General features: G+C 32.8%; 1 protein-coding gene across 2 annotated transcripts in view; it reads right to left on the reverse strand.

Moving 5' to 3' along the window:
- Positions 1-16,740, reverse strand: part of LOC121424770 (nicotinamide/nicotinic acid mononucleotide adenylyltransferase 1-like) — a 37,425-nt gene extending 20,685 nt beyond the window's left edge. Inside the window, exons 1-3 of one of the 2 annotated variants that reach the window (XM_041620541.1) lie at positions 16,223-16,740; positions 10,500-10,588; positions 6,441-6,557 (exon numbers count right to left, since the gene is read on the reverse strand). In XM_041620541.1, the coding sequence (XP_041476475.1) occupies positions 6,441-6,557; positions 10,500-10,588; positions 16,223-16,559 (543 nt within the window). In that variant the 5' untranslated portion in view covers positions 16,560-16,740. The remainder of the gene's footprint in view (positions 1-6,440; positions 6,558-10,499; positions 10,589-16,222) is intronic. The other variant, XM_041620542.1, reaches the window with a different exon arrangement.
- Positions 16,741-19,017: the final 2,277 nt, after the last annotated feature.

A 19,017-nucleotide genomic window follows, 5' to 3' on the forward strand; every position in this document is an offset into this window, starting at 1 on the left:
ACAAGAGTTATGAACGAGCCAGTTACATCCAAACGAGAGAGTCGATGACGTCACTCACTCACTATTCCTTTTTTTTTTATTGTTTGAAGTATACAATATTTCAATTTTTACGAATTTGATGATTAGGACCTCCTTGCCTGAAGCACAAAATGTTAAAATACTGGAATTCCACGTGTTCAGGGAGGAATGAAACTGCATTTCACATGACAATGACAAGAAAATCAAAATATTTCATATTTCATATAATAAAATACAAAATAGTGAGTGAGTGATGTCATCAGTTCCCTCATTTGCATACTGACCGAGATGTGCATATCACTGTTTAGTGAAATGAAGCGAAACTTTAAAATGTCATTCTTTCTTATTTTACATCCGATTTTGATGAAATTTTCAGTGTTATGCTTGTTGAATTTTTCTTGTTTTATTCAAATCAAGTTTTTTTGGGGGAGGACTTGTCCTTTAAAGACATTCCAATCAAGTTTCAAATATTACGTATTTTCACAATCATACTAGACAAGTTTGGTATTTTCCTTGTATGAAAGTTATGTTTGATGATTATAATTGAGAATATTTTCACTGTTTTTTAGTTTTTCTTTATTTCATATGAAACGCCTTGAGTAATGATTCATTAGGAAGTGCGCATTAGTAATACTTATTATTATCAAAAGGGAAGATGCAAATAAACATGAAATATTGAATCATGTTCATCGATTATTTTCTGCTCAAGTTAATTACCTGTGTATTGTTTGAACTGGGACGAGGAGGGGGTACAATCAAAGTTTATACAAAATAGTTTTTAATTTCAGTTTCAAATTTTAAGTAGGTCCCTATCCAAATGTAATCATTGCTTCGTGAATCTACATACGTCCACTTTTTGCCATTGAAATCACATCACAGGAGGACCACTGACTCTCTTTGCAATTTTCATCATGTCCAACTATAAAACTCATTCTCCTATAAACTTTTAATCTAAAATGGGGTATATAATTACTTCCAAAAGCAATCAGCATAACTCGGGTAACATAGCTTCCGATCATGTTCCTTTAAATTGGCTTGATGACACATACGTATCAAGAACCTCTGGAAACAGTCCTCAACACAAATGACCAAAAATAATATCGCTGAGAGATAAGATGTCATGGTAAGATCTAGGTAGGATCTACGGATGCCATTCCAAAAGACCTTTGTCGCAACAGATGCATCAACAAATCCCATATCTTTCCTCTCCAAATGAGAAAAATGAGAATTGGATCCCTATGGATAGGGATTATTTATAGAAATTGTAAACATGAATTCCCCGTGGGCAATTGATACGACTGCTACTGTAGATAGAGGATACTTTACAATAGGGCATATTTCAGAAAGAAAACAATATGTACATGTAAACATAAATTGTCAATGTTTAATACTCAGTAGTTTCATATGCTCCCATTTTCAATGGATGGATTTGAAATCAATCAAACTTAAATATATTTAAATGGATAAATCCAAAATTAGATTTGATTTTTAATCTAACAACTCCATCCATATTCTGAAGATCAGTCAATTTACTGGAGGTTAAGTGATCCCCAAAAATAGACAGTCTTGAGCAATCACCTTTATGAATCATTTCATATCCTGTTGCCCCAAATTCTGTAATTCATTATACTGGAGAGCATTTCCAGAGCCTTCTCCTCATCTTCTTGCTATGAAAACGATCTTCCGAGACAAAAATGAACAATCCATCATCATGTCACAAGTCTCATCTAATTCTAAATATTAAGATCTTAAAAGTAAAACTTTAATTAATCCTCCACTACCAATGTAATAAAACTATAGAAGCATTAGCAGATCTGTAGGGCTATCTGGAGTAGATATCAATATACCCTAGACAGCCTTCAATTGGTGATCATGAGCTGACATTTGAATGAAAAGTTATGTCAGTCTTTGGAAGAGAGTAAGAATTAAATTAAATAATAGAAAAACCCTTGAAGAAAGGCCAAATGATCTATTTTTTAAAGAGATAAATAGACAGTTCTATATCAGGAGTAGATGATGAAACACTGATCACAAATCCTTCATGAAACTTGATATCTAAACCTGTGTAAGATAATCAGGGGCTTAGTTGTGATTGAAATAAATTTACAACAAAAAAATTTATGTGTTTTATTTATCATAATCTTATTTTGTTAGAATGACTAAAGTAGATCCTCATATTTTCACGGCTGAAGCCTGAACATTTTTCAACAGATTCTACTCATTCTGTGTTATTGTCACTGGAGGGAGGCATACTGCATAAAATTCAACCCAAAATATGAATTATTCTTGTACATTTGTTTCCTTCCTGTGGTCAAGAAGACATTTTTGCAGAAATCAAATGTACGATACATTTACGCTATGCAATTTTAAACAATATCTGTCAGAAAATGGCCCAAATATGTCCAGGATACAAAATATTTCACTTAAAATCAGATTCTTATGAACCTTCATAAAATATCCACTCATCACATAGAAGACACCAGACTGTCACTCAATACCAGTGAAGGACACCACACAGGCACTTCTCCATCACGTAGAGGTCAAATTTAGTTAACAATTTATGTTCTTTCTTTCACTTCACAATTAAACCCATGGACAGTAGGCGCCAACCCCCTTTGTAGAGCACGTCTCGGGCCGTAATTCATTTTTAGAGGACAATCTACACCTCCGAGCTCTCGTTTCCTCTCCTCCCATCATTAATATTCTCCCACATTCTCATCCGCCGGTATCTTGATAGAGGATGCTAAAAGCCCCATCATCGGTGCGTAGGATGGTAAGAATGCCGGAGGAATAGCGTATAGAGGATGAATTAAAGGGATGGACGATGGGTGGAATTGACCCCATTCACGATGGTCAATATACATGGGGTGCGATGTAATGACATTTTTTACCCATTTAGGTAATGTATTTCATAAGAAAGCAAAGCATACTACATGAATAAATTCTGTTGAATTAATTTCCCTATTGCAAAGTCAAATTACAAGGGAGTACAAAGAGCATGCCTATCATAAAATTTATTTAATCATGAAATGAATAATTATTGAATTGTTTGAAGATATTTCTGTGATTAATTGCTGATTCAAAGTATTTGCTTCATTTTTTCAATGTAAGTTTGAATGTAGAACTTTAAGAAAACATTCCAATTTATATTTCAATTTAGAATGAGATTTCAAACTAATCAGTAAGGATTATGGCGATATACAGGGAAATGACAGAATATTGCAAATAAATTCTAAATAAAGAATGCATTAAAAAGATTCTATAAATGGCAATCAAAGCTCAAAAGCCTACTCAGATGGAGGGAGGTAAGATGGATAATCTTAAGTCTGTTATGAAAGGCTCAAAAGTGAGAAAGAATAAAGACATTTATAACGAGAGAGTAAATGTGTTGCAGCTACAATGACTCGAGAAGTGCAAATACATGTACAAACACACAATATCTTGAATGAAACTGCAATTCTTTAAACGGTATGGTGAAGTAACAATACACAGTTTATTGACAAATATTTTGAAGATAACTTGATTGTTTGTTGCTTATGAGAAATTGCCAGTTGAATGAGTATTGAGTTAAAGAGGGTGGAGAGTACTGAAAGAAATCTTTATATTATTCTAGTAATTGTGTTTTTCTAGTATTTTTTTATGTGTGAAGCACAGTATTAAAACTACTACATGTAATTGATTTTAAATAATGTGGGCACATGAGAAATGGGAGGGATGACAGAGAAATACAAATCAAGAGCATGAGACAGAGGGGAAATGGAGGAAATTAAAATGGTACATGGGGATAGACAAACAAAGCAAAACAGTAAAGGGATAAGGAAAATGAAAGATGGGATCTCTTCTAAAACACAATGAAAAGGAAATTAAAAAAAACACATTAATGAAATAATCTGGAAACATGTAAAAAACACAACCACTTTCGGTTAAAAGCATCATCCACACAGCCAGGTATAGAGCGAGTGATTTAAACAATTTGGAGAATGAAATAGCTTTCTAAATGGGTTTACTAGCTAGAAAGCTTCCCCCGCCTGACAAAATCACTTCCTGTCATTAATGAAGCATGTATGGTGGTCACAGTCAAGTCCCTTCATATATCAGACCATCATTCAGTGCTAATTGGGATGTAATGAATACACAGGCACTTGACTTCCGCAGATGATGGATACATCAATGGAAAATTTAGGATGCATTGTTTGCATGTAGGTGCATGAAGTTCTTATTGGTTGTTTCCAAGCCAATTTGAACTTTTTTTATGAAATATTAAACAACCACGTTATTTTTGTTAGATTTATGAGGCTTAATCCAATTCATTACATTAAAAGAGAGTTATACTGCTCATACCACTGTGATCAAAACTTTTGTCATATCCAATGACTCAATGTGGCAAAATGCAATTCCCATCTAGGCGAGGGATGGAGTATCTTTTCCAATCCATTTATCAGTCTATCACATTAAACTTTATTGATCATGTGTACTTACATACAATGTGTTTGTAATTGTGTGCTTACAAGAATAATAATAATTGGCATTTACATGTATATAGCGCTTTATCAATCTACGACTGTTCAAAGTGCTTCACAATTATTATTATCCTGTCACTGGATTCATAGCATTCCAAGCAGCCTGATAGGCGCAAACTTGCTAAACCAACCACAATGACGGTTGTTTCCTACCGGTACCCAATTAGCGCCTGGGTGAGAGTGGCAAAAAGTGGATTGACGCCTTGCCAAAGGGCGCTAGGACATGGTGGGATTTGAACACAAGACTCTCTGATTATAAGGTGAGAGTCAGAACCGCTACACCACGGCGCTTCCAAGAAATCATTCACAATGTTCTAAAAACTTTATCATTATACTAAATCTTTAATGGACTTCAAATATCATGTAGAAATAATTATGTGGTATGGAATTCCAGTTATTTTGACAATTCAGCTTACTGATTAGATTTCCATTAATAGAAAAATTGGACATTGCTAGTTTGTAATCCCAGGATTTATTAAATATAATTTGATGAAATTATAAAAATACAAGGAAATTAGTCACATTTCATCTGAATTTACTGCATTGGGAATAATTTCACCAGTTCTTTTCTATTCCATTTTCATAAAAATGAGTTAATACTACTGCATGACATGTATACCCCTAAGCCCTGGACGCTGATGAAAAGTACAAAGGCTGGTGTAATCCCATTTAAATCACAATTTTCAATCAATTTTGCAGAAATAATGAAGAGATTATAGGTGCAATGCACTATATTTATTCTTTTCTACTAGCTCTTCACTGAATTGAATAAAGCTTCAACAACTAATAAAATCTTGATATCAAATGAGACAGAATGATGAAGAGTGTAGACTTTATGCTAAAGCTATAACTATTGATTTTGAAAATTCTGAACACATTTAAATAGAAGTATAATTTGCAACAAGAAAAACTCTAGGAAGGAATACAATAAACAAGTGGAATGCCTCTGGCCGTCTCACCTGCATCACGCGATTCGACATAGCAGCAGTGCTGACTTTGAAAACTACTATACATGTAACTCACACAAGATGTTCAGTGATACTTGGTTACTCTTATTTCCACTTTTTATGAATTAGACCAATACACTTACAGAGATAGGATGGTAATTCAACAAATAACCCCAATGCGGCCAAAGTTCATTGATCTCACATGACCTTTGACCTTGATCATGTGACCTGAAACTTGCACAGGATGTTCAGTGATACTTGATTACTGTTATGTCCAAGTTTCATGAATCAGATCCAAAAACTTTTAAAGTTTTGATTGTAATTCAACAGATACCCCCAAATCGGCATTTCAAAAACTTAACCTCAGGTTAAGATTTTGATATTGATTCCCCCAACATGGTTTAAGTTCATTGACCCTAAATGACCTTTGACCTTGGTCATGTGACATGAAACTCTAATAGGATGTCCAGTAATACTTGATTAACCTTATGGCCAAGTTTCATGAACTAGGTCCATATACTTTCTAAGTTATGATGTCATTTCAAAAACTTAACCTCAGGTTAAGATTTGATGTTGACGCCGCCGCCGTCGGAAAAGCGGCGCCTATAGTCTCACTCTGCTATGCAGGTGAGACAAAAAACAATAATACAAGAATTTGAATTTTAGATAAAGCAATAATCAAGTACCAAAAAATAGAAATGAAGAAAATAATGAATAAGAAATTAGATTTTAAAAAATAATGATTAAAAAAATAGATTAAAAAATGAATAAAAAAAGTAATTTAGATTGATAAATCCTTATACATGTATGGGCCACCTCTTCCTATGCAATCTTTATTCCATTGATAATTTCTATTTTTAGGGGAAAAAACATGACTCCTTTAAGCAATGATGTACAATTACTTTCAGATAAATTTTATTGCTAATAATTCAAAGGCCAACATTCTGGAATTTACCTTGACAGTTGTTAACCAGTTGGTTTGCTCCGCCTCCCATGTGTCTACTTTCAACCAATCAGAATTCTCGACAGCCATTTTACACATTTCAATACGATGCTTGCTAGATATTAGGCCCTGCACATGTATAAAAAAAAGTGGGTGAAAAATATACATTATGATGCATCCTACATGTACTTTGTATTAGCACATTAAATTCTGCCAAATAATTGGCTCAGAGCAAATTTGTTGCAAAATTCCTAGTTGTTCAACAAATTTCATAAAATCAACACAACTACCAGGAACAAAAAAGTACAGGCACATGTAATACTTTGTATGAAATAAGAATGAATCTTAGAATTATTGCAATGTACATATGTACATGTACAGTACAAGTAAAATATGTAGTTCGAAAAGTAACATTAATTTTAGTTTTTTTTTCTTGACAAAATCCTGAGACCTCAATAGACCCAATTATATAAAATATCACAATGGCATCACAATACAAGATACACAAACATCACATGATACTTTTTTTCAAATGTACATGTGTGTTAAAAAAAATCAAAGTTTCAAGCCAAAATCAAGAGCTACGCTTTAACTTTCATAATTAACTATTGACCAAAAACTATTATTAAAACTAAATTGGAGGTTTCATTCTGCAGTATTGTTGTGAAATTCAAAAATCATTCAACTGATCCAGTGTCATTGACTCATTGTCCATGACTTTTGAATGTATACCCAAATGAAACAAAAGCAACAAATTATGACATACTGAGGTCTACCTTTTTGTACTTGAAGCAAAATTTTTAATGATCATAAATAATCTTTATCATCATGCTAATAAAGTTTCTTAGGTACTCTAAAAAACTATTGCTCACTATAAACTTTGCTACGGTATATATTTTATGTTTAACTCTGTCACTCAACCAAATAAATTTCTAAACTTTCATAATCATAAAAGTAGTTATGTGAATCAGGACCTGATGGAGGTTATTTAATTTTTTTAGGTCTTCATTTCTTACACAAATATATAGATTAATACATGTATATATTTTTGTACTACATACCAAAGTCAAGCTAGAATAAATTTATGTACACCTGATGTGGCAAAAATAGTTTTGTCAGGTTCAAAGATTAACAGATAAACACACAAGAAAAAGGAAAAAAAACATTCTTGAATACTATTACTATAGTCTATGCAGAGTAAATCTAACATATTTTCTTCCATAAACCTAGTGTGTTTTTTGCACTTGTTTACCGAACCATTAAAAAAAACACACAATGACACACATTTTTGTACTTCAGGTTGAATACTAATTCTTCATCAAGTGAATATTGTGTAAAATCTGATCCGTTTGACTAAACAAAATAGAAGTACAAAACCTAAAGACCTGCTACATGTACAAATAAAAAAATATAATAATATACAATACTACAAATAAAAAAAACTTAGAACTTTTACTGTACGTCAGCTTCAAAATACTGGAATGATTTGCTTCTAAAGATAATCTCCATCAATAGAAATCTTCAAAAAAAGGCATTAAAAACCCCATCTCTTTCAAAGCTTGTAATTTTTATAGTTTTTATAGCATTATATAATTTATTTTAGTATTTTCATTGTGTGCTTTGGTTCCCATATGAAAAGCACATATAAGTATCAAGTATTATTATTATTATGATCATTATTAGATAAATACTTAACCATGTTGCCATATTATGTTCTGTCATGTTGCATATAGTATGAACAAATATAATTTCACCAAGATTAACACATTTTGATCCAAGCTACATTACTGTATGTATGTCAGCTTAATGAACCTATCGCCTCCAAAGCGTTACTTTGGGGACCAAAAGGGTCTGAGGAAACAAACAACCTTGAGCAAAAGACATATATTACGGTAACTGTTAGAGCTGACCAACAGCCATACAATTGACAAACTGGAATCACTGGTGTTTTATTATACTTTGATACAGCATATTTGCCTTAAAATCCCTGAAAGGTATCCAGTATGAAGTGTTTATAAATGTACATGTACTGTACATGTAGATGGATACTCAACATTGTACAGCTGAAGTACATGTATCCCTACACTAACTGCCAGATCTATAGCAATGTTTTGCACATTTACAATACAGGTAAAACATTAAAAGGTTATTAAAACTTTTATAATTCAATCAGAGCTCTACTGTAATACATGTAGGTTACATGTGTATGTGTACATACATGTAATGAATAACACTGGATGCATACAAGTTTTAATTTGCAAGAAGAAAACTGCTCACAAAATACAAAAATTTATATATCTTATGAGAGAATTTCAACATTTGCCTAAGAAGGGGTGATAAGAACATGGATCAGTTCTTTCAATAACCACAAGATTAGTGGGCTTAATAGTACAAATCAACATTGATGAATGAGATAAGAGAGTATCAATGGGGGCTCAATCTACATACTAATTACCTACACTAATAGGTACTTGACATTTGAAGACTCACCCATGACTATTAAAGTCAAACTACTTTAGCTTCAAACTTCTTTCATATCTTCATTAGATAGCTAGGACAATGAACCCATTTCAAAATCAATCACATGATGCCTGAATCCGAGATGATTAATGACAGCAGCTGTTTTATTGCTAAAGGGATATTGCTTGATCTGGTCGTGAAAATTTTTACAATTAATTCTACATTTGAAGTTCCTGCCCGTGTCAATTTTTATAGATCTACATGTAATAATAGCAAAGTTTGGACACCAAAACCCATGTACATGTAATGTAACTGATCAAGAAAGATTGGGACAAATTAACATATCTTCTGTATCAAAATAGATTACAATGGCACAATTTAGATACATGTAAATTAAAACAATAAAAACAAAACTAATACATACAAACGGACACTGAGAAGAGAAAATAAAGATCACTTCATTTTAAACCATTGATATGGACTGGTCTGAATACCATTATGGTTAAAATTTACAGGGAAAGGAAAAGAAATTAAATGGACATTTTCTATTCATTATTATTTTGCACTAAAAAAACATGAGATTATACTCAGGTTTCATTGCCTGAAATGCTTTGCGCTGCTTAAAAAAGAACACTTAAAGATGATTTTTGGTCATCTATTTGGGGGCAAGTGTTGTCCTTTACAATGATATGCAAGTTCATAGTATAGTAAGGTGTGAACTAAAAGAGAAAGCATCTAAGTCTACTCTCTGTTTGTGACTTAATGAAAGCATGCGAGGTTGATTTTATACAAATTACAATGTCAACCAAATAAACTTTACTCACTGCAGAAATATACACAAGACATCCATGTACATAAATGTACATGAATTTTTCAGCTGTTGGTTTTCTACATAGCAAGGTTAACAACCCGTTCCACAAGAGGTGATACCGTTCTACCAAGTCGTGAAAAAGGTACTAATAGCAACACTTACAGTACACACTTAGTAGCATTTTACGTCCCCAAGGCATGTGACCATAAAACATAATGATGGTTTACAGAGTGCCGACTGCAGATACAAGTTGACGTCATTTCATATTCAGAAGTACAACCTTTTCTCTGGGACTTACATGTTAACTCAATGTTGAGAGTTGAAAATACTCTCTTGTTGAGAATTAAAGATATAATAAAAATTGGGCAATAGAATGAAGAGAACGTCTTGATTATTATCATAAAGTTTAATTTGAGAATCATATCGATTAGAAGTATTTCCAGTTTAGTTCATTTTTGTGAAATACATGTACCTGTAATTCAATCTAGACTGAAAACTGAGTATGATTAAAACTTTTTCGCTAAATTACACTCGATTTTAACCAGAATCATATTTACATATATGAATGTATATGTACAACACAAAATTCTTTTGAATTAATCTGGTGTCAACAAGTGGCGTATCCAGGATTTTGAAATATAGGGGGTGGAGATACTGTAACAAATTTGAAAATAGAACGAGAACACATTTAATTTTCTAGAGGGAGCATGTGAACCTTGATCCGCCAGTGTGTAAACCACATCTGGAATATACAGTATATTAAAAACAGAATGTAATTAAGCAGATTATTCTAATCTCACCTGTTTTTTGTATCCATCATTAACTGGAGATAGAATGCCGCCAATGACCTGAAATTTCCCTGTATGATGCAAATAATCTCTGGCAATTTCTGTAAATGCAATAAAAATAAAGAATAATGAATACAGGCATTATTTCACAACTCAAACAGATATTTCATTTATGTATTTTCACCTTTCAGTAGAAAAAGAATAAATAAAAATTTTGTATTATTAAGGAAAATACTGTACAGAGATGTGCAATAAGACTACATTGGCTGTCAAGTTCTTGATTTATATTGAAGATTTTTAAGTTTTGCTTTGGATATACATGTTGTGCTCTGCTGATAATTATAAAAACCACAGTTGGTCTGGATTTCTGTTAAATCTTTGCAATTTAAAGTTTAGACTTTATCAAAATAGAAGCCTCATAAAAGTCATAATAATTTTCAAGAGTATGATCAAATACACTTTTTCCCACTTCTTTTTAGCTGTTCTCTATTGTCCTCTGATTAGAAACCAAGACCTTAGCTAGCCTATGTAAACCCTATTTATTTGATGATTTTTCCATACACCTCTCAAGCTTTGAAAGTATTCATCATCTGAAGTCATTAGTAAGGAGATGGATACAATGAAAGGACATGCACACAGAACGATTACAAACTCAGTGAAATGTATTCCTAATTTCTCATTCCCATACAACTATACAGGGATTCCTCTGTTCTACATGTATATCCAAAAGGTTTATAACAATTAGAGTGAACAATAAATAATGCAGATGAAATTAAAAATAAAATCCATTCAACATGAAATCTTTCAGAGAAGAGATATCTATTGTAAAGTACATTTATGATTTTTTTTAATTACACTCAAAGATTCATTCCATTTGTCACATCATATCCATGATGTTATCAAGCACCTACTAAAAAATGAAAAATACTCTCACTCAAAAATTTATTTAATTTTTATTTTTAATTTGTTAATAATTAATATTCTACACATTATTATCAACAGAAAATATTTAAATATATTTATGATTTATATTTTAACTGAATAAAGCCCCCCCCCCTAGAAAAGGTGAAGAAAAAATACAAAATACAAAACAATTGAACAAATTTAATAGAGAAGATACTGTAAAACAACAAACAAATGAAAAAAGAAATAAATCAATAATTTATCACAACTATAATACACATGTAGACGTATAAATGGCTATTATATGGTTCTTAAACATCCCTCAAGATTTTAATACCCACTATATTTTTTATCCATGTAGCAATATCACTGGCTATTCTTCTACTACCTTGTCAATATAGTGTATCTGAAGATGTCACAATTATTATCAATAATGCCATAAATAAACCCTTGCAAATGACAAAAATAGTAATCAAATGCATCACAGATATATAGCTGTATTCTTTTGGGGGGTAACTTTGAAGTCTGAAACATAGACTACAGTGTAATTTACCAAGCAGAGATGGGAGATTGCTAATCATAACGGCCAAAATGATAAACATTTTGCCAGTGGGGCACAATGATGTTGATTTTCACAGACTCTCAGGTCATGTCACAGCACTAAATGACGTCACCTACAAACTGTGCTACATGATGTAAGTGTATGTGATTTCACAGAGAAGACTGACCTGCATTCTTACAACAGCTATTCTAAAGAAAGTCTAAGCTTTATGTAGCATTACTATAGAGGGACATTTGATCAAATCCTAACATTCAATTGTTCTAAAAGAAATCTTTGATAAAAATATGATTGTAATCACTTATTAAAGGAGTTCAACCTGGCTAAAAATTTATTGAAAAAATAGCAGAAAAAGAAATAAGAATATTTGAGGGAAAATCCAAATAAAGAAGTACAATTAGATTTTTGATTTGTGATGTCAACTCATATAAAATATCAATGAATGTAAAATATCATGTAAAATATCAATGAATGTCATTTTCTCAGAAAATTGAAAATAGTTTTTACTGTGCCTTCAGTATATCAATAGAACAATCCTTTACACCCCCTCTTGAAAGAAATAAACATGAGTCACCACGAACTATAAAAAATTTGTAATTTCTGGATTTTTAATTATGGGACAGCTGCTAGTATCTGGCATCACAAATCAAACACTTTAAATTATAATACCATTCTTAAGCTTTGATGGATTTTCCTCAAACCTTCACTGATATTTTTTTTATCATTTTGTCTGACATTTTTACAATGAACTTTTCATCAGAGTGAAATTAAATGATTACAATAGTATTACACTTGAGGAATTCATGGCTATTATGTGAAAGTTGCCCAGAGTTCCATCTTGCCATATAGAGATTAATATTGATTTTTTACTTTTAGTTATCATTTTATTATTACAGTCATCAATGACTTTTTGAATTGAATGGAAATGAATTTCTTGTGCAATCTTTTCAAAGCTTCATCTAATGTTTTTTTTTTCTCAAGATGAGTTAACCTGCTTGTTGGACATCAATAACATTGTGCCAACCTTTCTTTTGAGAGAGAATTGATTGATTGGTTCTCAGAGTTTAATGCTTTTCAACCAAAAAAGGTTGATTGCATATACTGCAACCTTTGCTGTCATGTTTACTTGAATTTTGCTGGGCTTTTATCATGCCATGTCTAAACAAATATTCACTGAGGATTTCCAGTTGTTCTATCTGGTATCAGGTAAGGTACAGTAAGTAAACAATAATTCCTGATCATGTTTCCTGCAGGAAATGATGAAATCTGTTATCAGATTTAAAGAGGAAATCCTATTCACTCCCTTTCCTGACTAGTGCTACATGTACACGTACGTATCTAAAAAAAAAAAAAAAATCTTGAACGATTCAGTGGCTCTCTAGATTTAATATTCTATTAATACCAATTATCTACAATAATCTTTCCAAGGTATCATTTATGTGACTAGTGTTAAAAACATAATACTGAATATGTAATACAAATTGATATAGACTCATGCCTATTTAAAGCAATTAACAGGGAATCTCACCTTGTAAGAATTTGCAATTTAAAATATTAGTACATAAAATAATTGAAATATAATTTAGTAATGCAGTAAACAATGAATGCCTTTGATTTTTATTATTTTTTTATATTTTATTATATTGAGTAAATGTGTTTGCCATTACATTGTACATGCATATTGAATTTTTGGTTTTTCATAATTTTGGTTTTTCGATTTATTTGTTTTCGATTTAAAAATAGTATTTTTAATAGGAAACATGTTTCAAAAACAGATAGAATTTAAATGTAAATAAAATCAAATTTAACATCACCATGAAAAGGATAATGAGCATAACAAATGCTACAGTATCCTGCCCTATATGTAAGGTAAAAGACCAAGAAAAAAAATTATGAATGCTAGATAATGCATCAGTTATTCATAGTTAATTAACAACATATTTACACAAAACATGTCAGACACTGCATAAACCATGGGTTCAACCGATGGTATCAAAAAGCACTTTGTGAATTTGGGCAAAAGGTTCTAATGCTGAGAAAATGGTATTCCTTATATTTATCCTCTCTTAAATTTTGCTCAGTTTTTATCTATAATTTTTATACTTGCCCTTATGATGCCTGTACAGTGTCTAGGTAATACACACTGTAATTATATGCCATGCAAATCATTGATTGATTACAGAAATTCTTTAAAAACTTTAATTGTAATATATATTGTAGATATTATAGATATAATGGGCTTTAATAACATACTGATTTTTATAGCTGCCTACATGTACTATCTGTTTGTTGTTAAACAAAATGTTTCTGGATACAACACAATGGAGACTACTTTGATCTACATCAATGTTGCAATTAGTGGGTTATGGTGAAACATGAAATGGAATATATTGAAATGTTATTGACGATGCTAGTCCATAATATTAACTGATTAAAATTGGGAATATTTCTGATGTCATCTGGTATTTATTCTTAGCCTTCAATCGGTCATAATCAATTGCAATTTATAATAGATAATTGTATAATTTTATAATTTGTCAAATTCTTCAGTGAACCTTATCTTCTTATCTAATCTTAGTCAAGCTCTTGCAGATTGTCCTCCAATAATAAAGTAGTCAATTAAGATTCGAAACTGTTTAGATAATTTTTTATGTACTTAGGCAAGTCAAATTACTGCATCATTATTTTTGTTTTCTTTTCTTTATTTATATTGCAATGAATAAATTGAAATGATTGCTGATTGATCCATGGTACACTTGTTTCCCTCAAATTAATTGTTGCCAGTTTCAGTTCATATGTTTCTTTTTTATATTCTTAACTGACCTGGATTGAGGCGAAGGGGTGTGGGAAGGAAGGCCTGTGGGCCATGGTAATTCAGTTAACCTTTTCCAAACCCAGGCAGCCCCTTCATCTCTATTCCAGGTCCCTTGTACTATGTCACCTATGTTGAAATTGAAATTTATTGTTAGCACCTCAAAACATTTAGAAAATGTTCCTCGAGTAGTAACCCAAGATATTAATGACGTCTAATTTGTTCTATTTTCTTTTCCGCAGATGTATGAATAGGGTGTCATTTATAATTCTCTTTGGAGAACGGGAATTCATAACGGAAGGTATATCAAATATATTTTTACTTGTTAACACCTCAAAACAATTTGAAAATGTTCCTTATTGTCCGTTTAGTAATCTCAGATATTTACGACCTCTGTTCTATTTTCCTTTCCATGGTTGTCTGAATAATGTGTCATTTTATGATTTATTATTCTTTTTTGGAGAACGGGAGTTCACAACATAACGGAAGGTACTATATCAAATAAATCTTTACTTGTTAGCACCTAAAAACAATTGGAAAAATGTTCCTGATCGTTCATTTAGTAATCTGAGATATTAGCGAAATTTGTTCTGTTTTATTTTCCTTAAAGCCGTTGTCTTACTAAAGGTATTTTATAATTTATTTTTGGAGGACGGGAGTTCATAACGGAAGATCTATAATAATAATAATACATGTAATAATATAGGATATTTACATGTATATTGCACACATTTCACCTTGTTAGGTGCTCAAGGCGCTCCTATATAAAATTGATTCCAGCTGTTAGTACCTAAAAACAATTTTGAAACACATCCTGATCAACGGTTTATTGATATGTGACATTGGGGACCTTTCTTTACTTACCTTTCCGATTTTCTAGGTCCTACAAACATGTAGGATCTTACTAATTAGGAAAATACATCTTCTGTTACAGATAAATATTACTTTTCAGAAATCATGAGTTCTTTCCATTAAATATCAATTGCTATATTATGACCTTGTTCGTAGGATGAAAAGCCAAAGTCACTGAGATAAAGTTAACAACAAGTTGAACAACCTAGTCCAAAAAGTAAAATTCCAATATTTTTTGCTGATGTTGATTTGGTATTGGCGTTGCTGATCATCCGATCCGATCACAGCTACCTCGACTCTGTATTTGAAAGTGACCTTGCTTTAACTAATTATTTGTCTGTTTGTATTTTCCAAATAAGCTATTCACCCCCTCCCCCACCCCCCCCCCCCCTCCGGCCAGTGGCAGTGCGAGGAACGGCTGCTCCCCGCTCCGCAGCCTACACGCTCATGACGCTCTGGCCTGCGGTGTGTGGGGAGTTTCTGTTCCGCCTCTCCCGACATCGCGAAGTAAGATTAATTTAATACAAAATACGCTTTACATCATTTACGGTAATTACTAATAAACAATAAAAAGGTACAAATAGTCAAATTCCGTGCAAAATTACTCACCAAACATTCTCAAATGCATATTTGTAATCGGGTTATACGACCCGCAAGCCAGAAGCATAACTCTCGTGGGCGCCGCCATCTTGTCGTTGGATCGAAGAGGTTGACGAACTTTTCGGTGAACAACAGCTGATAGCGGAGCAGACGGCTTCTCACCAGTGGAGAATCCCGTAGCAGCCGCCGCTCCATTGCTCGCGCATTTCGTACAGGGCGTTGAGCTTGTTTTGATCGGCGACGGCGGAGGTCGAAAAAAGTGTGGGGAAACCGAGCGGGATCGCCTCGTAGAACTATCTCGATTGGGCCTCATACAGATTGTTAATAATTTAAACTTTCCCGGCATTTCATAACAAATATATCAAAACATGGGTAAGTGTTCCATTCCCCGACAACAAATCCATGAGTGTAAATAAACAGAGAATGCAGTTGACTGAAGTTCAGATTTCGTCTTTACTGTCCCAGTTTCGTTTCGGTCATCCCAAAGTTGGCTTTCGTCATTTCGCACGGATCAGTTGCTCCGAGCTGGTTGGCTAAGGAGAGTCCCGAGTGGGCGGGTCAGGACGTAAGCCGATAATACTCTCTCAGTAAACAAGTGGGCAAGGGTAAAAATGCTGAATGGCAGTGAGTGGTATGAATTGATAAAATGGAATGTTGGCGTCACCTTGTATTGTTTAGGAAATTTGGAGAACATATTGCACATGCAAATATTTTTTTATTGTGCAGTGCTGCATGGCCGAACCCCGGGCCAAACCAGTCATTTATTTTTATTTTACATTGTTTTAGAAGTTTAGGTCTCAAATTGTTGCTGTATGCATGCAATTTTTGTAGTTTGTATATATTTCTTCTATTTTGTTTTCAATTTTTTTTTCAAATTTGTCTTGCTTTACTATTATTTAGATAAATTTGGAATTCTTTGTATCATTCTCATCTCTTTTATTTACTTGAGGCCTGCTATGTTCCATGCATGCATGCGACCCCCTATACATTTCTTTTTGGGGGGCGGGTCAATTTATAGCCATATCTATTCCTTCCATTAAACGAAACTCAATTACATTTGTTATTTTGTTAGTTTTCTCTGATTTGTGATTGTATGCTTTTGATTACTGTTCGATTTATTTTTGGGGATCCAGCATTATGATTTCCATACACTTTTTGTCTCACCTGCGAAGCAAAGTGAGACTATAGGCGCCGCTTTTCCGACGGCGGCGGCGACGGCGGCGGCGGCGGCGTCAACATCAAATCTTAACCTGAGGTTAAGTTTTTGAAATGACATCATAACTTAGAAAGTATATGGACCTAGTTCATGAAACTTGGCCATAAGGTTAATCAAGTATTACTGAACATCCTTTTAGAGTTTCATGTCACATGACCAAGGTCAAAGGTCATTTAGGGTCAATGAACTTAGACCATGTTGGAGGAATCAACATCGAAATCTTAACCTGTGGTTAAGTTTTTGAAATGTCATCATAACTTAGAAAATATATGGACCTAGTTCATGAAACTTGGACATAAGGTTAATCAAGTATCACTGAACATCCTGCATGAGTTTCACGTCACATGACCAAGGTCAAAGGTCATTTAGGGTCAATGAACTTTGGCCGAATTGGGGATATCTGTTGAATTCCCATCATAACTTTGAAAGTTTATGGATCTGATTCATGAAACTTGGACATAATAGTAATCAAGCATCACTGAAAATTTTGTGCAAGTTTCAGGTCTCATGATTAAGGTCAAAGGTCATTTAGGGTCAATGAACTTTGGCCGAATCGGGGGTATCTGTTGAATTACCATCATAACTTTGATAGTTTATTGGTCTAGTTCATTAAACTTGGACATTAGAGTAATCAAGTATCACTGAACATCCTGTGCACGTTTCAGGTCACATGACCAAGGTCAAAGGTCAATGAACTTTGGCCGAATTGGGTGTATCTGTTGAATTACCATCATAACTTTGAAAGTTTACGGATCTGATTCATGAAACTTGTACATAAGAGTAATCAAGTATCACTGAATATCCTGTTTGAGTTTCAGGTCACATGATCAAGGTCAAAGTTCATGTAAGGTCAATGAACTTTGGCCATGTTGGGTTTTTTTGGTGAATAACCATCATATCTCTGTAAGTTTATTGGTCTAGTTCATAAAAAGTGGACATAAGAGTAACCATGTATCACTGAACATCTTGTGCGAGTTAGAGTAGTATTCAAAGTCAGCACTGCTGCTATATTGAACCGCGTGATGCAGGTGAGACGGCCAGAGGCATTCCACTTGTTTTCTTTTTAAGATGATTTGTTTTTTTTTTACTAAATAAAAAAAAGATTTAAAAAATTCATATCTTAATCTTGCTATTGCAGAAAAGGGAACAATATCAGCCACAGATGAAGATGAATAACAAGGAATCCTCTAATAAAAAAAATCAGAAATATACAGTGAAAAGATTGAGGGAGGTAAGACATCCAGTATCATGTCTGACATAACAATAAAAATCATCAACACAATCATTATCATCACCTTCATCCTCATTGTCATAATCATTACTATTTCCATTATGAATTTCAATAACCTTTTTCAACAAATCATACATTCAAAGCGCATTATACCACAAGCATTAGTATTCCATATTTGCTGGAAAATTTGTCAACATCATCAGTTTTATTCATTTTCATTTTTTTCCAATTAACCTATGATATAACATTAACAATAATTATAAATCTGTAAGTATAATAGACCTAGGGTGACCTTTGACCAAGACCCAGTGACATGAATACTTACATGTAAATAACTGACAATACTGAAATAACCAT

This window comes from Lytechinus variegatus, chromosome 12, assembly GCF_018143015.1.
Source record: "Lytechinus variegatus isolate NC3 chromosome 12, Lvar_3.0, whole genome shotgun sequence".
NCBI classification, from domain to species: domain Eukaryota; kingdom Metazoa; phylum Echinodermata; class Echinoidea; order Temnopleuroida; family Toxopneustidae; genus Lytechinus; species Lytechinus variegatus.